The sequence below is a fragment of the Leptosomus discolor genome, chromosome 1 (genome assembly GCF_034619465.1).
Source record: "Leptosomus discolor isolate bLepDis1 chromosome 1, bLepDis1.hap2, whole genome shotgun sequence".
NCBI lineage: Eukaryota > Metazoa > Chordata > Aves > Leptosomiformes > Leptosomidae > Leptosomus > Leptosomus discolor.
In genome coordinates this window covers 19,522,790-19,545,908 of record NC_141391.1, presented here as the reverse complement: position 1 = coordinate 19,545,908, position 23,119 = coordinate 19,522,790, and the positions used below count along the sequence as shown (strand labels likewise).

The following is a 23,119-nucleotide window of genomic DNA, read 5'->3' as shown; positions in this document are numbered from 1 at the left end:
TGCATAGCACCAGGATTTTTTTCTCCATCATCTGGAATTCAGAACTAGTCCATCCAACTTTTCAATTCAAACAAATTATCTAGAATAAAACAATACGCAACTAAAGAGAGAATTTAGATGGAAGCTTAATTGTGCTGACAACAGTTCTACAACTGTAGCAGCACAGTTCTATAGGTAAGATCGAACTAATTGAGTTGCATATTTAACTACAGTCAAAACCAATGTATTCTAGTGAAATAATTAGGAAATTGGGAGACATATCCCACCTTCAGCTGAGTAAAAGGAGATTTAATATTCTGCCACTTAACAGTCAATTAAGTAACCATAGTTATTTTTTACTTTGCAGTTACCCCCAGTCAGTCTCTGGGAAGTGAGTAGAAATGAATCTGTAATTGTAACTAAGAAGAAATGTGTAACTTTAAAAGCCATATTGTCTGGAACACCTGGTATTTGGGATACTAGGTATGTATACCAGAGCATCTTTGTAGGTAGATAGTTTTGTGACCAGTTTCCAAACAGTTCCACATAGATCTTTAAACCTGCTGAATGGAGACAAATGCAAAGGCAGAACACATACTCCTATAAAAACATCAGCTGGCAGCAGCTGTAGTCTCCAAGAGCAGCAGCTAAGTGGGCTGATGGATATTCTTCCTTCATCATTATTTCACTGTGTAGCACACAACTAGCTGACTGTGTAGTGACGATCTCTGAACCATTTTTCACTGTAATTCCTGTCATTCTGCATCAAATAACTTTGCACATAAGACAACCTATGTAATCTGTGAAGGTATGTCTTCACTGAGACTTCATTCAAGCTTGATCTCTCTGTGCCATTCATCCATTTGTTTAAGCTACCTGGAGAGCAAGTTTTGCAGTTCTGCCTCTTTCTGCAAGTTTAGAAAAAGAATATTAGTTGTCTTTGATGGCCTTACTGCACTCCTCTGTGTGATGTGAGCCTTTTCCACACTTCTACAATGTGCTTGGTTTTCCATTTTATACTGTTTGCTCCTCTGATCCTCAAACATTTCTATTGGAAGAAGTAAGAGATTCATAACAGAATATGGAATATATATTTGTAATTCTTGATTAACTAAAACTTTTATCACACGCTTGAAATGATTTGCATCTGAGGATGCTGAAATAGGCCTCCCTGAAGTGATTTTAAAATACATAAAGAATGTTTTGTAACAGTAAATACAGTGTTTCTCACAGGCAGCTCTTCTCTAGGTTAAACATTCACACTGTCTGGATGGACTGCAGTCTGTGTTCACAGATTTATGTATATTTTTCAAGTACAGTATCACCCATTTTGCACAGTATGGTCTTCTGAAAGTTCAATTGGCAAGAAACAGTTCTTGCTAAGTATAAAGTGTGAAATCTGGCAATAAAAGTTTAAATTAAACCCAGCATTTTTCAGCCTACATCCTGGCAACTGTTGTCTTACTAAAAAGTAGCAATTTCTAGCCAGTATTATGTGTAACAGTGTAAGAGGGTGTAGCTGAATGCTCATCTTTCTGCATTTATTAATACAAAATTTTGTTTAATAAGTTATAAGATCTTATAATGCAATTTTTAGTACTTGTATTTGTAACAGATAAGCCCAATGGTATAATGCTTTACTCAATGTAATGTTTTACATTGCAGTACCACTGAAGAGTATCAATTATAGCTTTAAATGAAATTAAATTATAGAAATTGTATAAAAGAATGTGTGTATATTCACATAAGATCTGACTCAGACTTCAGAAAGAAGCGATTAGTTGAGGATATATATATAACTACCCAAAATGTTCCACTCAGCTTCCCCAACATACACATTGCTTTTCTCCTCCACTCTCAGAATTAGCTTGAGGCAATCTTAAAAAAAAAAAAAAAAAAAAAAAAAAGAATAGCATAAAGTTCTCATTAGCTATTTGGATAAATATTTTGAAGAAATATTTAATATATTTATTTTCAGGCTTTTTAAAAAGCAGTTTGTGCTATAATAATTTTTGAAGATAGATAATATTTTTTAATCTATCGCTTACTTCAAAACATCACCCCAAGTAGTCTTATTAGCTAAAAACTATTAAATAATAAACATATAGTACGTTAGAATTTACATAGTCTTTGAAACTCACTACCAGAAAGACATTGAGTTGCTGGAGCGTGTCCAGAGAAGGGCAACGAAGCTGGTGAAGGCTCTAGAGTGCAAATCTTACAAGGAGCGGCTGCGGGAACTGGGGTTGTTTAGCCTGGAGAAGAGCAGGCTGAGGGGAGACCTGATTGCTCTCTACAACTACCTGAAAGTAGGTGGAGGGTTGGTCTCTTCTCCCAAATAACTAGTGATAGGACAAGAGGAAATGGGCTCAAGTTGCACTGGGAGGGTTTAGATTGTGTGTTAGGGAAAATTTCTTTACTGAAAGAGTGGTGAAACATTGGAACAGGCTGCCCAGGGAAGCGGTGGAGTCACCATCCTTGGACGTATTTAAAAAATGTGTAGATGTGGCACTTCTGGACATGGTTTAGTCGTGGGCTTGGTGGTGTTGGGTTGATGGTTGGACTTGCTGATCTTGGAGGTCTTTTCCAGCATTAATAATTCTCTATGATTCTATAAACTTTGGAAATTTGAATAGCTTGTAGTATCTTATACTTTTAAAAGCAATGTACAATTTATGCAAGCATTTTGATAAGACTACGAATACAAGCCCTTCTGTTGGGTCAGATCAGTCAGCGGAACCTGAAAACTGTAACAGTTGAAAGTCCAGACTGCAAGTGCCTTTATTTATTAAAGCTTGGTAATATGCTTTCCTTTAAAAGTTCTGATGAGTTGCACTTTAAAAAACCAGTGTACTTCCAAGAAGTATTATTAAATGAATAAAAAGAAATTACTTGTTTCATCCTTCTACATCTGACTTGCAAGATGCATTGCCTCAGCTTTCACCAGCAAGTGCTCCAGCCACACTGCCCAAGTCGCAGAAGGCAGAGGCAGGGACTGACGGAATGAAGAACCTCCCACTGTAGGAGATCATGTTTGAGACCAGCCAAGGAATCTGAAGGTGCACAAGTCCATCAGAGCTGAAGAGATGCATCCAGGGGTCCTGAGGGAACTGGTGGATGAAGTGGCTAAGCCACTGTCCATGATATTTGAGAAGTTGTGGCAGTCTGGCGAAGTTCCCGCTGAGAGGAAAAGGGGAAACATAACGGCCGTTTTCAAAGAAAGAAAAAAGGAAGACCTGGGGAATTACAGCCAGTCAGTCTCACCTCTGTGCCTGGCAAGATCATGAACTGGATCCTCCTGGAAACTATGCTAGGGCACATGGAAAATAAGCCAGTGACGGCCAACACGGCTTCACTAAGGGCAAATTGTGCCTGACAAACTTGGTGGCCTTCTACGATGGGGTTACAGCATTGGTGGATAAGGGAAGAGTCACTGATGTCATCTACGTGGACTTGTGCAAAGCATTTGACATTGTCTCGCATCACATGCTTGTCTCTAACCTGGAGAGACATGGATTTGACAAATGCACCACCCGGTGGATGAGGAATTGGCTGGATGGTCCCACTCAAAGAGTCATGGTCAATGGCTTGATGTCCAAGTGGAGACTGGTGATGAGTGATGTTCCTCAAGGGTCAGTATTGGGACCAGTGCTATTTAACATCTTTGTTGGCAACATGGGCAGTGGGACTGAGTGCACCCTCAGCAAGTTTGACGATGACACCAAGCTGTGAGGTGCGGTCGACATGCTGGAGGGAAGGGAGGCCATCCAGAGGGACCTGCACAGGCTGGAGAGGTGGGCCTGTGCAAAGCTCATGAAGTTCCACAAGGCCAAGTGCAAGGTCCTGCACCTGGGTTGGGGCAATCCCAAGCACAAATACAGGTTGGGAGATGAGTGGCTCGAGAGCAGCCCTGCGGAGAAGGACTTGGGGTGCTGGTAGATGAAAAACTGAATACAAGGCAGCAATGTGCACTTGTAGCCCAGAAAGTCAATCACATTCTGGGCTGCATCAAGAGAAGCGAGGCCAGCAGGTCAAGGGAGGTGATTCTGTCCCTCTGCTCTGGTGAGTAACTGCAATATTGTGTTCAGCTCTGGGGCCCCTGGCATAAGGAAGACACAGATCTCTTGAAGCAAGTCCAGAGGAGGGTCACAAAGATGATCAGCGGGCTGGAGCACCTCCCCTGTGAGGACAGGCTGAGAGAGTTGGAGTTGTTCAGCCTGGAGAAGAGAAAGCTCTGGGGAGACCTTACAGTGGCCTTCCAGTACCTGAAGGGAGCCTACAGGAAAGGTGGGGAGGGACTCTTTATCAGGGAGTGCAGTGATAGGATGAGGGGTAACCGTTTAAAACTGAAAGAGGGGAGATTCAGATTAGAGGTAAGGAAGAAATTCTTCACTGTGAGGGTAGTGAGACACTGGAAGAGGTTGCCCAGAGAAGCTGTGACTACCCCCTCCCTGGCAGTGTTCAAGGCCAGGCTGGATGGGTCTTTGAGCAACCTGGCCTGGTGGAAGGTGTCCCTGCCCATGGCAGGGGGGTTGGAACTAAGTGGTCTTTAAGGTCCCTTCCAACCCAAACCATTCTATGGTTCTATGAAGATATCTACAGCTGCATCATGAAAGCTAGTCCAAAACTGCTGTCAAAATCCCATTCCCTCATGGGAGTGATGCTATATTTGAAGCTGTGCCTGAAGCATTTTTGCTGACCGCCCCAGACCCACCAGGCATACCCGAGCTGGCTGCCCCAGGTGGCACTGCTCGCAGGACACGGGCTCACCAGGCACCTATCTGGCCTTACAACCACATCCACAACCTCTCTTTCACAGCAACGTACCCACAGCCACAAAGATACCAGGTATGACAAGGCCACAATGCATGGCAAAGGATGACTTGAACACCTCTGTTGAGGATATGGTGAACATTATCTGTAAGAAAGATAAATGGAAAAAGAAACAGTAAAATAACGTTATTATCTTTCAAATGTTTGCCTGTTCGAGAAGTACCTTGTTAGAGTACACATTGGGGCATCCTGACCAAGTCACCATCAAGGTAAGTGATGCTCAGTCCCATGGGCAGAGAGGATCCCATCTTGGGAGACAGCATGTGGCCCTGACATTTCCAGGCATGAACAGATGCATCAGTGTAGAGTCAAGTTCTTTATCTAAACCACGGATAATACACCTCTGAAGACTTCAGTGCATTCTTCTGGAGTACAAAATCAGTTATAAGATTGTGTAAATCAGTTACTTAGCCTAGATGTTGAAATGGATTGTGTCTAAAATTTTCTATACTGTGTATAGGCTTACTCTCCTAAATGTTGTCCTGATATGGAAACAAGGTGGATCTTTCAGTCTGACTCCTGTGCTGTTGAAAACCACTGGGACCTCACGCACTGCATCCCTTCAGTGTTACGCTCGGGGATGTTCGTAACTGATGGCCATTTCCCTGTATTCCCAAACGTGAAGGTTCACCCTCTGCAGAGGCTGAAGCCGCAGGGCACACAGCCACGAGAGCCCTTTTTAAAAATGGCGGCAAATTCACACAGTTCTCGACGGGAGTGAAGCCGCCCTTGCCCTCAGGCCTCCATTTTGAGAGCGGTGGCGGCTTCGTGGCCTCCGGGGGCAGCCGGGCCATCGGGCGGGGAGCTCGGCCTGTCGGGAACAATGGCGCGGGGCTGAAAAACAGCCGAAAAAAGCACATCAGCCTGTGATCTCGGCCCCACTGGGAAGAATGGGAGGCGCTGGCATTGTGGAAGGGATCAATTATTCATGAGGTTCCCCACAGGCGACTTTATGCGCCAGCCGCTGCTGACAGATAAGTCTCCAGTTATAGGGGAAAAAAAAGTAGTAACTAAAAAAAGGAATTAGACTGTCAGTGCTAAGCAAGTAGTTTAAAAGACAACCTATGGTAGCACATTTACTAAAAAGATGGTAAAGAGATTAGAACGAGAAATGTGTGATGCTCTGTAAAGCTATGTGGATGTAGAATAAAGGAGAGAATTATATACATAACAAAATGTGTGTGTTTTGCAGCACACACAGAGTAACTGCATGAAGGTAATTCGCACTTCAAAACCCAAACTGGCCACTTACTGTAAGTGCAGCTAGATCTACTACTGTTTGCATAGCCCAGCTCCTTCTCCAAGCTCACTCTGCTGCTCACTCTGATACCTCCAATTTTTGTACTAATTGCAGCTTATTTTCCTTTTAACGCTGTCAAACCTTCTGTCTTTTATGGGAACATTCACTGCTTTCTGGGGTGGAGGGTACTAGTGTACAGCCCATGCCAGAGATAATAGCTGTAGTCCTCAATGTATTTTGGTATTTTGACCAGCTGTGTCCTCATCCTCCAAGCACTGTCTTGCACGTCTCCCACTAACAGCAGAAACATGAAGAAGCGAGGGTGATGTTGCCATACTGTTTCATCCTTTCAGTGCACTTGCTCTGCAGGTTGCCACATGCCGATTCCCTGCATTGGTCATGCACCTTCTTTCTTTCCTTCCACATCAGGGCAGATGATCATCTCTGTTCTAGCCATGGCCTTATCTGTCTTGATAGGTGGGCTGGAGGCCACCATTCTCCAGTTATTTTCCATTTTGTCCCTGTATTTATAGCTTCCTCCTATGATTCACATGACAATGCAGCTTGGAAAGATTCCTTTTGCCACTCCACAATGTAATAAAGTGATGGTTGGACTTACCAAATGCTTAACTATGTGCACTATGTGTAATAACATCAGGTCTTTGTCTCTGATTATAGCAGTCTCCTTTGCCTTATCTTAATTAAAAAGTACTCTTCATGGTTCTTTTGCTGTTCTTACTGAAAGTAGAGAGTCTGTTCTCTAGTCAGTCCACTGATTACCAAACCAAGGCTAATGTTTAGTCCCTGAAGGGATGCATCTTGATGGTTCAAAATTGCCTAACGCAACTCCAGTTCTCAACTTTTTATATTCATTCATGCAGCTGTCTTTATGGAAAATTTTGCCTGCGCTCAAATTCTTTTCAGTGCAAACCCATTTAAATTCTGCTGCAATGCATAGTAATACATTGCCTGAGTGTGGACACCAGCCAGGTTTCGGTAACCTAGTCCAGGACTAGATCATATAAAGATTCCACCTGGGCATGTGAAAAAGCAAAAGTAAAAATGAACACAAGGAGATTATTATTTCTTAATTTCTTTTGAGCCATGACAATTACTGAGAAAAAAAAAACATTTTTGCCACAGAGAGCTCAGGCAAAAGTCATCAAGTTATTGGTAGCCAAATAAAGCAACCTCTCACCAGACCTATTTTCCATACACGTGCTCAGCAATAGCGGTATCCCTTCAACACCTGTACCCCAGCCAGTCTATTCTCACTCCCCACCGAGTTGGCCGCTCCATTTTAGGGCTTCATTGAAATCTAACATGTCTTAGAAAGTGTGTGCACATGTCTGAGAAAGCTCTCCTTACTGCATTCCACATCCATCACATTCAGCATAGTGTGTCAGGATTGGGCTAGTTTGAGAAAAAGTATCTCCGGTGTTCTGGTCACAGTTCTCCCTTGAGTATCAGTCGAATAAGTTCATCTGCAAAAAGCTGAATTAGTGACTTTTTGTGACCGTATAGTTCCAGTTTGGTTTGACTATGTCCAAAGGAATTGGACACAGGACTTTGGACATTCCAGGACCCTGGAATGTCACTGGGCTCCAGGTGCTTCTGCATCATCACATTTTTTTCAAACGTCACACTATTTCCTATGGACACTAACCGAGGCATTCATCCCTAGCCAGTAGGCACACATCCTTAGCCAAGCTCAGGCACACGTGTGTCCCACTGTGCAAATGCTGCGGGTTGTTGGTTTTGCGTGTGGGCTGCTTTGTACATTGTACCTTGTACATGGCAAGGCAGGTTGCATGGAGGATACCTCTTTGAGAGGCATCAGGTGATCACATGAGATGATTTGCAGAGTTGTAGTAGGGGTACCTGGCTTTAAATATTTTTTATTCTTTCCAGTCCTGTTCCTACAAGCAGTACATTCAGTCCTTTGGCTGATAAAAAAAATGACCACAGTGTCCCCATTTTTCTCAGAATTGGAACACCTAATGAACATCACTTGCTTTGGGGATTTGTCCTGCTCACATTTCTGCCATAGGATAACTGGGATTCTGTATGTGATAATACTCTATTAATCTTGGGAATTTATACTTGAAGAGTTCCTTTCATTTGAGGATTCAGACTGCTTAAAAGTTAATTCATATTACATTTCATTACCCTTGTGAAGCAAGTAAACATTTTCCCCAGTGCAGAAACTGAGATATTAAGAAGATCGAGACTTTGTAGACTTATTTCTCATAGACACCTATATTTCTCATAGACACCTATATAAAAATGGCCTTTTTTTGGAAGATAATAAGTATGTATGCCTTCCACTGATTTTAGCCTCTAGCTTTTGTCACCTGCTGTTGAAAATACTGACTTAAATAAATTGCTCTGGGTCACAGGGTGATGTGTTAAATGTGTTCACAGGAAGTATCTGCCTTTGCTTGGTCTGGCATTCAAACATAAACCCTACTTTAGTTCCCTTCACAGTCTTTAGGAAAAAACATACCACAAAAACAAAACAAACAAAATCAAGAAGGAGCTCATAAATATATTCTTATCTAGAAGCTGGCAAGATGCGATGTTATGTCTTAAATTTCTATATGAGACAGTACAATTCCTAACAGATTTCTTCATTGCTGGGCAACGAAGCAATCTTGCTATGCTACAGATTTAACCAGTGACATGCAGTAACTGTCATACAGCGTAAGTAGCACCATGAGGACCTGTGGGAGCAGCTTTATTATGCCCTGCAACTACTCAGTTCACTGGTGCGGGGAAGTGCTCAGGGCAACAGTTCCCTGCTACTGAGCTTAAATGGGATGCCAACAGAAGTCAGAGCTGGCTGGCTACAAGAGGGTTGTCTTTAAGTGCAAGAGATTTTCTGTGACACCAGGCTATCACTGCAAGTCTGCCTGACCTGCAGGCATGTAGAGCAGTTCATTGTATTTGTTTGTTGAATGAGCTAAATGGCCCTTTCATTTATTTTGGGATTAAAGCTTGCTTGAGAGATTAACCAGCGAGCCTGTGGCCTTCTTTATTCTGGTCTGAAAAAGAGGTAAAATGGACTATACTGGACTATTACATGGACTATAACTTTGTGAAAAAAAGTGGATCTACATTTAATGTTTTCATTAGGCCAGAAGTTTATGGTTAATTTTACTTCACGATTCAGTGTGTTATATTTCTCAGCTGCCTGCCCGGTAGCTGAGCTACCTCCTTGCCAAGATAGCGTTACCTTAATCCCAGAAGAGCTGGAAGCAAGAAATATGTGCTCATGTCTCATTTACTCCAGTTCAGCCTACTATTTTAGCTCAAGTCCACTTTAATGAGCACTGTACCGGAAAGCTGGCAAGACTTAGAAGAGAGATGGCTGACACAGGGATAGAAGAAGTTTAAACTGCAGCAGGATCTTCTAGGTTGTTACAGGGACAGATGCTTTGTCCTGCTTACACAGATGGATACCTCCAAGTTCCAGATATCAAAGGAGATAGTACTTTAGGAAGTGTTTCTTCCTTCCCCTTAGGGAAGATAAAGCTTCTAACAGATGCTGTTTGTGACTAGGATGGAATGTGACACCACATTTATGAGCTATCAGTGCTTGCTTAAACAACCTTTCCTTTGCTCCTGTTTTCCCTCTCCCTTTATTCTTTTATCTGGATTAGTTTCCCCATCCCGTTCACATGTGGCTGTATAGGCAGCTGAGTAATATGTAAAAAACCCCAAACATGCAGTAAGAAATGAGACAGGGACAGTAAGAAATGTCAGGGGAAAGAACGGAGCAGAGGATGTGCAGACCAGTGTAAGTGGTGCTGCTGGGTGTAGCCACACTCACAAGACTTAGATTCTCAAAGTTTTGCAAAAATAATTAAAATATATAAAACATTTAAAATCTGAGCTATGTGCAGTATAATTTTAGACATACACCTGGATTAACAAATATTGAATAACAACTATAGCAAGTTGAAAACAGCTTAATGCCACATTACATAACATGAAATTAAACTTAATTTTCTGATATAAATTTCAATTTAGCAACTTTGAGATTACACATCTTGCACTATATTTGTTGACTATTTTTTACAGTAAAACTGTACATCTGCTACCTACATCTACTTCCTAGACAGGTCAGCACTTTTCCCTTAAACATTTGGCATCAGCTATCTGTCAAAGATAGCATGATGAACTAGATGGGCTTTGAGGTTTCTCTATTATGGCAGTTTCTGAAGTGCTGTGTGCTACACTACAGACAAACCACACCCTACCTTAAAAATAAACAAATAAATTAAAATTTAAACTAAATACTAAAAAATGTGTCAAAACAATGTTTTAATTCACCTAATTTGTTCTAATTTTTGGTTAGGTAAAATTTTTAAGTTATTGAATTTTCACCATGGTAAAATATTTTGACTTGTAGAAAATGCTCGAAGATTATAAATACTATTTCTTGTCTAGCTGTAAGAGTGATTGACAGATAGGAGTGAAATCAAAGAGGTTTAGGTAAAAGTATTAAACTACTGAAATTTGAGTTCGCACATTCCTAATTCACTTTAAACTCCTTCCTTTGCCAAACACAAAACCCAATCCTAGACCTAGAATGCAAAATTAGTGACCACAGAGAAATGTGTCATACTTCTCCAGATCATAGTCACTGTCTATTGCAAGAGTTCTTAAATTGTTTAGATTACAGAAAAATTACAGCCCCAGTAGCATTGTGGAAGATTAAGTCAATTCACAGGGAAATACTCTTATGACCCAATTTCAAAAGAAAATCAAAAGAAGGTGCACAAAGGTGAATCATAAGAAAGTTTACAGAAGGCATTAAGTTAATCAGAGAAGATACAAATAATCAAATACAAGAAATATATTTTCCTACAGATTGTTAAGAAAGACAATTTGGAGTAAAAGACAACCAACTATCGGCCATCTACCGCATCCCACTGGACATCAAGTGAATAATCCCTCGAAGCCTTTAAAAGCCAGATAGTTCTCTCTGTAGTGTTATTGGTTCTTCAGACTTTTAAATTATCCTGTTAAAAGCCTTTCATGGAATAGGTAAATTATTTCATCTATTCCACAATGGATGAATATTGAGAAGTTATTTTATAAGTATCTGACCTGTATATTTCACTATAGGTTTTATGAGTTAAAACGAGTATTTCACTGCACTTGTTTTAGTAAGATGCTTAGCAGAGAATATCTGATTTGTATAACACTAACTCTTCCACTTAACGTGTTTCACAGTGAAAATATCTGCTTTAGAGACAAGGTTAAATACATGCTCTTCTGAATTTTGTCCTAATAGGTTTGCATGAAAACCATATGGCTACCAAAACTTTATAGTTCACTTTACTTCTAATGGGTGCATGTTTAGGCAATCAAACTCTTAACAAGTGCTTAGTTATGCAACCCTGTAGGAGACTGATATATGTAATAAATATTCAAAGCAATTACTTATACATAACTATTTTTCAAGTATTCTCTGTCTAGATTCTCTTACAAGATTCAAGATGTCAATATCATAATCGAGAACATTCTAGGTACTGGAGCTTATGGGTGATTGTGTGCAGGGTCAGAGGAGGGCCACAAAGATGATCAGGGGCTGGAGCACCTCCCCTGTGAGGACAGGCTGAGAGACTTGGGGTTGTTCAGCCTGGAAAAGAGAAGGCTCCAGGGAGACCTTGTAGCGGCCTCCCAGTACTTAAAGGGGGCCTACAGGAAAGGTGGGGAGGGACTCTTGGTCAGGGAGTGCAGTGATAGGATGAGAGGTAATGGTTTCAAACTGAAAGAGGGGAGATTTAGATTAGAGGTAAGGAAGAAATTCTTCACTGTGAGGGTGGTGAGACACTGGCACAGGTTGCCCAGAGAAGCTGTGGCTGCCCCCTCCCTGGCAGTGTTCAAGGCCAGGCTGGATGGGGCTTTGAGCAACCTGGTCTGGTGGAAGGTGTCCCTGCCCATGGCAGAGGGGTTGGAACTAGATGGTCTTTAAGGTCCCTTCTGGTCCAAATCATTCTATGGTTCTGTGATTGCTATCCATGGCCTTTCAGAGGTCAAGGCTCTATCATGGCGAGGTAAATGGAAGAAGTTTAGCCTGGGGTCTGAACTAGAATTCTTTACCTTTAACACAGGTTTGAAACTCAGCAACTGTTTTAGATAACATCGATTATAAAATACAGTATTGTTGCCAAGTAATTTTCATACAAAAAAAAAGTATTTTCTTCATTATCCTCAAATTCAAAAAGTGTCACTATGAAGAAGTCATAAACAAACAAAGAAAATCCTAGCTGTTCTTGAAAGGGAACCTTTCCAGAGTTCGTTCTTCACCTGATGACAGTGCCCTGGTTTCCAGGTGATAGCAAGGCATGCTTGTCCCCTGCTCTGGCAGGATGCGATCCTTCCTCGTTACCCAAGCCATGCAGGCTTCAGCCTCCAATGCTTGTTCTAAAGCAAAAATGGCAACAGGTAAAGTTCTGTAATGGTTGAAATTGAAACACATCAACTCTTTCGTCATTTCACATTCTCCCTGCTGTTGGCCACTTACATGCTGCTCACCTTTGTGTTGGGTCAGGTGCCTGTCAGACTCCTCTGAACTAATTCGATTCACTAACCCAGCAGAAAATTATTTTAGTAGAAGAGTGTCAAGTTGTCTGTTGGTTGGTGAGGTACCTGGATCATGGAAGGGTCTGCTGAGCATGCAAGACAGCACAAGGAGGAGGACACTTTATGGCCACGGGTGGGAGGAAAGCAAGGAAGAGAGAAACAGTAGAGGAAGGAAGGGAATGTTTACTCCCCTATTTTGGCAATGATGAACTATTAGATCAGCTCAGTTGCTTGTGCACCATATGTGCAGACTATGAATACATCACTCTAATAAGGGCAGCAGTTCATCAGGAGCTCATTGACACTCCAGCTTCTTTCTTGGCTGCTAACACAGTGAAATCTCTTTCTTGAAATCATTAGGACAATAGAGAAGCACTGAAAAGAATTGCCCGCTATCCCCAAAAAATTCTCCACAAAAAGAAGCTGATATTGCCAGTGCTTGAAACCCCATTACCTCCTTATCAATGATCTAATTGCCAGGCATGTCTCCTGCTTATCTAACAGTTGAGAATTAGATGTTAACAGTGTCTTCAGCCTGTCCCCTGTTTCCAGCTATTCTAAGTTTCACACATTTACTGCTATACTCACATAATTGTCTTTTGGACCAATGGCCGTCTATCACATCTTTTCAGTGTGATGCCACAGCCCTCTCCTACTCTGTGAACCCATGCTCCAGATGTGGTGGTGTGAAGGACAGTCTGACTCTTTGCCTTAAACAACCTGTTTTGCAGATTTTATATATGTGTCTTGAACAAACTTGTTTTACAGTGCAAGTTTTATGTATTAGCCCTAAAACCAGCCTGCTTTGCAGCACAGCCTGCTCCAGGGAGGGAACAAGCCCTGTGGAGGTGGAGCAGTGCTCCTTCCTCGGGTATAAGAGGGTGGAGCGGTGTTCCCTGCTTCAGAAACTTTAGTTGAGGTGATCGATACGGGGACTTCAGTTGGAGTGGCTACCCAACCTCCCCTATCCAAATGGACAAACCTGACAGGAGCGTTCTGGACTTGAGGAGGCCCACTCCCTTATCTATAGTGGACAAAATCCCCTTGGAGCCCCCAGATTGTGGTATACTGTGCCTGCGTCCTAATTAGCATGAAAAGCGAGAAGAGGAGGGGATAATGTGAAGAGGCCTCATGAATATTAATGAAAGGGACAATAAAAATACTAATAAGCAAGACACAGGCATGCACCCACCACTGGAGAACCACAGATCAGACCAGACCTGTGAGACATCGCTGGACCTCAGAAGTGGTGATATTTCTTTCTCTCTTTGTCTTTTTCACTCTTTTTTTTTTCTTTCTTTCTCTCTCCGTATTATTAGATAAAATTAGGGAAAGCCATACTTTTATTCGATCTGTGAAATATTACTATTATGTAATCTGTGAAGTACTACTATTATCCGAACTGTGAAATATTACTAATAAAGTGTATTATTGCTGCAAATCTACTAACCAAAGAGGGTTATTAACTCACTACCTTTGCTGAGAAAAGGGTCTCTGCCATGCTGAGGAAAACCCCTTTTAAAAGGGAGGATACAAAAGATGCACCTACCCCGAAACCCACCGAGTGGGATGGGACAAATGGGTACACACTTCCTACTGCCTGCACATAAATTCACCATGGAGCAGAGGAGAGGTGTTAACTCTACATCAGGACATGTGCTACTTGACAGGGTTCATCCTCAATAGTTGGTAGCCGACCCATCTTCAACCCAGTGCTCCCCTCTCACTCATATGATCCCAACTAATTCTTCCTGTGTCATAAATGGTGTCACAAGTACTGAGGACGAAAATACCTAATGGGTGTGGGGTTTAATGTTTCTATGTACCTAGTACTGTATCAATGGTATGGCTCAATTTTGAGTGATTGCACTGCGAAGATTATTTCCATGACTATAGTGTGTGGTTATTTGGGGGGTAGCTGCTGTGTAGAGGCCATAACCATGGATAGACTGGTGGTGGATCCCCTTCATGGTGCGCAAAGTATGGGTTGAGGAATAGCAGGCAGTTCTGTGATGTGGTAGTGCAGTTTTCATCAGCTTATATCAAGGTTAAAGCGTCAGAGACTGATTAAAGTTTGTCTGCATGCCATGTGTCACAGTAGGAAGACAGAGGCTTCCTGGGGCCAGAGAAAGACAAATAAGCCCAGTAGGAAGTGTAAACAGGAAGGCCTCTGGGTCCTGTGGGCTATTTTGGTTGGGCTAATTGTCCAGCTTGGTGGCAAAGTGCAGTTGCCTGAGCTTGTGTTAAACCGCTTGGAAGAAAATGACCTGAATAAGACATACTTGTGGCACTGCATTCTTTCAGGGCTAGGAGCTCAGCCCTTCTGGGTGTCTCCCAGCCACTTTATCTGTTCCATACAAACTGGTTCTTCTTCCTAACCTAATCCCAGGGACTGTCTGTCAGGAAGTTGTACTGCCTGATGTGCTGACAGCACACTGAATGATTGTTTAGAGATAAATTAAAGGATGAATATATTTGGGGAATGCTTCCTTAAGGCTTTAACTTCCCTTGGTAGTTAACTGTTACTCTTCTACAGAATAGGCAAGGACAGAATGCTGAAAAATATTCAAAATCAAGTGCATTGTATGCATCGGTTATATTAGCAGGGAAAGTAGCTTTGGAAAAGTTAGGCAACTTCCATTGAGCCTAAACGTCCATCTGACAAGTACACTTTCACAGACAAGTATGTTTTCATATATTTTCAGCCCTTGTTTCCTTGAGACCAGTAAGGATAGTACTGACTTCTCATAATTCTGAAATACTGGTTTTCATCCATGTAAAAAATCTCTTAATATGGTATGCATATAGGTGACTATATTAGGTTAGGTTTTACAGATTATTTCATAAATGTGATTCATATACATTTCTTTCCATGTAAAAACAATGTATCTTGTTTAATTATGCTAATATTGAGAAGAACAGATAAACCTGCCCACCAGGTTTAAAAATAGAAAATCCAAGTCATCCTGTCCATCTGGCACCACAGCAACAATTTTATTGTAGGTTTTCCATCTTTATTTTTTTGTGATTAATTCTATGAAGTTCTAGTGACAATTCCCGTATTTGTCACCAGATGGCACTGCAATGACAGTATCTTATAACGACTCCTCATGCTCGAGTGGTAGCATAATGCGGTCATCCTCAGATAATCACAAAATATGCACCACTTCGTCAGGTTGCGTTAAGCATTTATTTCTCCACGCTGTTACGTTTATACCACCAGGCTTACTGGCACGGCTCTGTCAGCTACTGTTTTCAGTATTCTTAGCCAATTTAACTTTGTAAGAAAATCTCAGTAGTTGGAGACCAAAACCTACCCTAAGCTTCATTTGTCCAAATACTGCCAGGAGTAACACTGCAGGCAAGCGTGGTCTTTAATGGCAAGAGATGAAGGGCAGCAGCAGCTCCCACCTGTGTCAGGTCATGCGCAGAGGTGTGCCTCAGTTCCCTGGCCTTGCAGTTCTGAGCAGGGTCCCAACCTCAGGCCATCAACCACTGCCTGCTGAATTCCCTGCTTTTTCAGGGCAGAATTTCATGCTTTCCCTTGTTTCTCTCCCCCTCCCAAATGGAGCATACCCCACCAGGCCCTAATTTACCTCTCAGCTCTAGTGCTCCCTGATATATTCTGTCATGATCTATCACTGTAGCTTGAGTTACAAGTACTGATCCTAACTGTGACTTGTTGCAGATCCTAGGAAGAGAAAAGAAATAAACCTGGGAGTCCAGAGCAGTGTTGAGCAGTAAGACACAACTGTATCTGTTGAGAAGCCAATTTTAGCACTAATACAGCTGTCACCACTGGAGTGCTGTTGTCTGAGCAATCACTTTGAAGTTGTTCAAGGGTAAATACAAATAGTTTGGGATTTTTATTTGCAGATCAAGATGTGTAGCATTTACAAGTTTGCAGCATAAAAAGCTCTCATGACTTTCTGTTAGAGGTCTGATGCCTCCCTGATTTTCAGCAGGATTCTGATATTTGGTAGGGAAGTAATGTTGTGATACAGAAAATTAAAAGCTAGAACAGTTGCTTCTGACTGTGTCTCATATGGCACATGGCTGGATGATGTGTATTTTGGAAACACCCCCAAATTTCTTGATAGCATTAACGCTTTAGCACACACCAAACAGAACCTGTCTCTGTAGCAGACAAAATTAAAAGTACTGATTTTCACAATCCTGCTCCTGTTTTCTGCCACTAAAATGTTCTTGTCCTTAGGGGAATAGGGACTGTACTACAGACAGTCAAGCATATGCAGAATAATGTAATTATGCTAATAAATTTAAATACACAACCATTTCCAAGATCATAATCCAAGGCTATACGTGAGTCAGAAAAGGGAGTCTGGTAGTACATGTAAAGGCAGTATATTACTAATACAAGAAGTCATGACCTTCTTAAGGTCTTAAAATAAATTCCAGGCCAAACCAAACTTTGTTAGTACAAAATTAGGGTTGTCTGCCGTTTGAATGCCAAGTTGAATAAATTCAGGCTTCATAAACTTCAAGAATTAGGGTGAAAACAAATTACTATGTAATCATATTATTCCCCTACTCTTCTGAAATCACGTTCAAGTAGTTCAACTGCATTCAAAGTATCAAATATAGTAACACTAAACTTACGGAGAGTGGCTAGAACAGTCTAGCAGAACTCCTCCAGTGATATAAGTTGCAATTAATCACAAAAATGTAAGTGGCTGTTTATAACAGAAGGAAAGCGCTGGAACAAGAACATCAAGGGAGCCCTTTTGTCTTCTTTTAATTTGTTGTTGTTGTTGTTGTTGTTAACGGGTGTCAGTGGCAAGGTGTAGCAATCACTGGAGCCACAAAGACTCTGAGCAGTCAGGTAGGAGATGAACTGCCTGAGGTGGTTCTGATGAATGAGTAAAATGTGAAACGATATTTTGCAAACAAAGGTGAGGAAGTGATTGACTGTAACAGATACCAGGTTCTTTTTGTACATCACCCTAAAATGTTTGAATATAAGGCATGTGGAAATAGCTTTTGCTCAACATATTTTAAAAACAGTGCAAGTATGTGCATCATGGTTACACCGTGAGTCTGACAAATAACGTAAGCCATGGATGCACGAGCATATTAAATACATATTTCTCTTTTTTTTGCAGATTAGGACAGGCTGAGAGAGTTGGGGTTTTTCAGCCTGGAAAAGAGAAGGCTCCAGGGAGACCTTGTAGCGGCCTCCCAGTACTTAAAGGGGGCCTACAGGAAAGGTGGGGAGGGACTCTTGGTCAGGGAGTGCAGTGATAGGATGAGGGGTAACAGTTTCAAACTGAAAGAGGGGAGATTTAGATCAGATATTAGGAAGAAACTCTTCACTGTGAGGGTGGTGAGGCACTGGCACAGGTTGCCCAGAGAAGCTGTGGCTGCCCCCTCCCTGGCAGTGTTCAAGGCCAGGCTGGATGGGGCTTTGAGCAACCTGGTCTGGTGGGAGGTGTCCCTGCCCATGGCGGGGGGGTGGGGGTGGGGTGTGTTGGGTTGGAACTAAGTGGTCTTTGAGGTCCCTTCCAACCCAAACCATTCTATGATTTTCTTGTTTCTGGAAGTTGGAATTTTATTGATCTATTTTACAGGACTATCATTTACTACTGAGATGCTGCTACAGCTAAGAAAACGTAACAATAACATGGAATTTATAAACACTCCTTGCTCCTCCTATTGACTTTTTTTGTAGTACACAGAAAATCATGGTTGTATATTTAAATGGTTGTAGTTTTTATTATGAACCTGATTTGGAAAGCTGTGTCTGAAAACCATGGCAATTTTATTACACAGCAATAACTTAACAAGCACACTGCTACGCATCTTTCTTTTCCCATCTACTGAGCTTTCACTCTTACAATGGATAGTCATATCCTTTCTAACATGTATTTCACACCCTTTACATGCTTACCAGTTTTAAAAAGCTATTGGTTTGCTGTAAGTCAGTTCCTTTTTTGTCTTAACAGTTGTTATTGAATCCTAAATATACTACAAGCCATAGCTCTTTGTACAGTCAAGGTGATTAAGCTTTAGGGATCCTATACTGCTACCCTAATACCTCCTTCATGTTCCTACACCGCCTGACTTCCTACCTTTGCTGTGAGTAGATACCCTGCCTCTACCATCTGTATTTTCTGATTTTCAGAGGCTTAAATCTGGGTTTAGTTCAATGCCCTACACTCACGAGTCTGCTTCAGAAACAGGTGGGCTGATGAAATGATCCATGCTGTCTGAGAACTCATGTTTTCTCCAGATCCTGGTACAAACTCAGAGACAGGAGGAAAGGGACAGAGAACTTAAAATATTCCCCAAAGGACAAGGAATGAGCAAAGGATTCATGCCTGTTGTAGAATCAACTTTTTCGTTAATATCATGCTTGACGTTGCTTTTTGAAAATAGTATATGCCGTGCATTAGCTGAAGTAACTATTAACTGCTTGAGTGTCTGGACTTTTTCACTGCTACGGTTGTATTAATAAAACGAGTAATACTGTTACTTTGTCCTGAAGCCTTGCTCTATTGTCCAGGAGTTCCCCTATGTGACATAAAGCTACGTGGGCACCTGAAGCACTCAGACTGCTATGGTGAGCCAAGAACTGATTATCAAGTTTTCTATGAGACCTCAGGCAGACTGATGAGCCCTTTGTCTGAGAAACCATGGACCAGTTGAAGCACGCTGATCAAACCAAGCAACTGGACATCTAGTAGGCAGGGAGAGAAAAACGTAGTCACGTGCTGCAGATGGCACACGCAGTCCTAGCTACAAGGAGCGCCCACGGAAGGAAACATTTGACTTCACACCTCTCAGAACTATGTCATCACCTTTACAGTGAAAGTCGCTGCCCTGTAAGAAATTGTTCTGTAAGCAGCAGATGTATCATGGCCTCCCTCCACTCAGATTTGTCTCCCACACCTAACTCAGCTGAATGCTTTTCGTGCACTGTCTGCTGGCCACTCCGCAGCACCCGAGCCTTCCTTCTCGCAGGCGGCAGCCGCCTCAGCACCTCCCGCGTTATGCCTGCCCCCTCTCCCGCTGCGACTGGGCACCCCCCACCAGGGCACCCCGCCTGCCTGCCTTCCCCTCAGGGGAGGCCCCAGCAAGGGGCTCTTCTGCCTGCGGGCGGACTGCCGCAGAGCTGGCAGGGCCTGAACGCTTCCGAGACCACTACTCTAACCCAACATGGTGGCGCTTGCGACCGCTCTCCGTGCGGGCGAGTCAGGCACCGAGGGAGCCGAGCTTGCAGGGAAGCCTCTGGGCGGGTTATCCGCTCAGGCAGCGCAGCCCGCAAGGGCCGGCCTCCCGCCGTCCGAGGCAGGCTCGGCCCAGAGCTGAGCGGGAACCACAGCCCCTAAAGGCAGCAGGACGCCATGAGCACCCGCGGCGACCCCACGGCGGCGCAAATAAGCACATGCGCAGACCCCTCCCCGCACCCAGCAACGGGGAGGAGCAGTGGTGGGGAAGGCAGCGCGGGCCACGGTGGGCGGGGCTTCCCTCAGGGACGTTACAACTCGTTGAGGTTGGCGGCGGCGCCATTTTGAATTGGCTGAGGGTCGGAGGAGGTGGTTGCCGATCCGGGCTCTGCGTCCCCCGAGAAAACCAGCGAGAAAGGAGCGAGGTCTGAATATGGCGGCGAATAGGAACTTGAAGCAAGTGCGGATCGAGAATAGCTCCCCAGCGGCGCCTCTGGGCATAGTGGGGGGTGGTGGCGGCAACCTGAAGGGATTGCGGGGCCTAGAAACGGAGAATGAGGCAGCGGCGGCGGCGGCCATGGCGCTAGTGCCGAGCAAAGAAGGTGGAGATGAAGAGCAGGAGGTTGGGTTCACCATCGATATCAAAAGCTTTCTTAAACCTGGCGAGAAGAGCTACACGCAGCGCTGCCGGCTCTTTGTGGGGAATCTGCCTACTGATATCACCGAGGAAGATTTCAAGCGCCTCTTCGAGCGCTATGGGGAGCCTAGCGAGGTCTTCATCAACCGGGACCGCGGCTTTGGCTTCATTCGCCTGGTAAGGATCGCGCGAGCCTTTGCGGCCGCCCTGTAACGCAGGGGCTGCCTGTGCAAGCGGGGGGCTTCTGTCCCTTGCGGCCCTCCCGCCCCCCCCCGCCTTTCCTTGTCGGGCGGGTGTGAAAAAAAAGGCAGCAGCTGCCCCTCAGTCTCTCTCCTTGCTGCTAGCGCAGTTCCCTCCGCTTCCTCTTCTTTCTTCCCTCCCCTGTGTGCCTCCGTACATCCAAGCCAGAGGCCTGCATTGTGAGCAGCCTTCCCAGTCCCTCGCGTTTAGGTTCCCATCTCACTACGCGGTACTCCGCTGGTTTCGGGGCCCCTCCACCAGTTACCGTTTATGTGCTGCTACCACGGGTACTCCTGCAGCCTGTTATTCTTTAGTGAATGGGAGATGTGTTGCGTGATCTGCTTTATTCGTGTGGTACCTGTATAAAGATTTTCCTTATTTAATTGGGAGAATTTATCGTACTTTAGGACTAGAAAAAATCGTTCTCTGTGCAGAAGCAGATTTCAGCCTGTACAGGTCGTTATGAGTCTAGGTTTCGTTACGAAAACAGAGTTAAATTTGTAAGACTGCACCGGATTGTTTAGAAATGCCAGTCCTCACGCATCGTGAAAACAGAACATAAAACCTCAAAATTGCAAAGGAACGAGGCATTCGGTGGTTTAAATTACGTGTGTCCAGATAAGACTAGATTTTTAGGTGTAATACAACATTCGATCAAATATGCTGAAGTCGAGCGTGCAAAAAAGGAATAATCTGAAAATATTATGATGCTGTATTTAAATGTCAGTTTAACGTGCGGGATTAATTTTCGTGACTGCTATATCTAGAATGCGCTGACTTGTATCATTCTGGGAATAGCTTTAGAGCGCTTTGGGTGTCTCTAGTTACGATTTTTCCATATATTTTACTGGCTAGGATTTTTCTCTTTTTGGTTGTCATCTTAAAGATAAGTGCCTGTGGCATTCTGCCATACATCTTATGCCGAGAATCCCCCAGCCTGAAATAGCAATTTTCTGGAGGAAGTGTGATGTATTTGCATGTCATTACTCAGTTTTGTATGTAATATAGATTAGATATAGCTTTCATCTGAACTAACCTTTTCCATTATGTTTAAGGAACACGTTACTGTAAAACAATTTCCCTAGTCAGTTAAACTTTGGAGAAAATGGCTGTAATCTAGAGAATAATTTCTTTAAAAATAAGGTATTGTAGGTATCAAACTTGGTGAAAATCTATGAAATGAGGAAAAAAAAGGCAGTTATTGATGCAAACTGTCTCATGGATGTGGGTGCAGAAAGCCCCTAAATGTGAGAATGAATACATGAGCAAAGAAGGTAATTTCATCATTTGTTGATGAAATTAGATTTGGACATTGATTCAGAGTTCATCCAGCATGGTAATGAGCAAGTGTGATATTTTCACTTACTTAAAAACAAAACAAAAAACAAAACCCAAAACACCCTAGATCCTGTAGTGTAGTCTTTGAAAATACTATTTGTTACTATATGGAGGTAGGGATGCAGAATATAAACATTTGAGTGGGTAAATAAGAAAAAGCAGCAAGGTTTTCACTCTACTGAAAGCCTTTACAGAGCAGCACAAATGTATCCATCATAATGAGAGTTTAAGCCCTCTAATGTGCAACAAAAATTTGCATGTATGTTGGTTTTTTTAGAATAAATCATGGGGCATGACAAATGCAATTTCAAATGCAATTTTTTTTTTTTTGATCGGTGGATGGCAACTTTGGGGGTTGGGGGGGGGGGGGAGCGGAGGAGGTGGTAGAGGGTGAGGAAGTTGAATGACCATGATGCTAATGTGCTCAAGTTAAGGAAAAAAACTTTTCTGTGGGGGTAAATAAAAAAGTGATATATGTTGTCTCTGAAAATAAAATATATAAAATATTTTATATCTTGAAAAAGGAATCTAGGACACTGGCTGAAATAGCAAAAGCGGAACTTGATGGTACTATTTTGAAGAGCAGACCACTTCGAATCCGATTTGCTACACATGGAGCTGCCCTAACTGTCAAGAATCTTTCACCTGTGGTTTCTAATGAGCTGCTGGAACAAGCATTCTCTCAGTTTGGGCCAGTGGAAAGAGCTGTTGTTGTAGTAGATGATCGTGGCAGAGCTACAGGAAAAGGTTTCGTAGAGTTTGCAGCAAAACCTCCAGCGCGGAAAGCTCTAGAAAGATGCAGTGATGGGGCATTCTTGCTAACGACGTAAGTTCACAGCGTTTTGTTTGAATTTGTGGGAGTATGTATTTCTGTTGTGAAAGAAAACTGCATTCAAGGGTATTCCCTAGTTCTAATTTTATTTTCAAATTGTGAAAGCCATGAGGTGAGGCATTAAGGTGTTTTACGTGAATATCCCAGATACTCGTTTTTTGTTTTGTGAGGAAACGATCTTTTTTTGCTTACTGTTTGAGACTTGTAATTACCATATGAGAGTCTGATAGCAACGT

General features: G+C 42.8%; 1 protein-coding gene across 1 annotated transcript in view; it reads left to right on the top strand.

The window, feature by feature from the left end:
• Positions 1-20,190: 20,190 nt before the first annotated feature.
• The window catches only part of PSPC1 (paraspeckle component 1), a 40,452-nt gene continuing 37,523 nt past the window's right edge, over positions 20,191-23,119 (top strand). The window contains exons 1-2 of the mRNA XM_009955300.2: positions 20,191-20,650; positions 22,576-22,877. Of these exons, the coding sequence (XP_009953602.1) occupies positions 20,270-20,650; positions 22,576-22,877 (683 nt within the window). The 5' untranslated portion in view covers positions 20,191-20,269. The remainder of the gene's footprint in view (positions 20,651-22,575; positions 22,878-23,119) is intronic.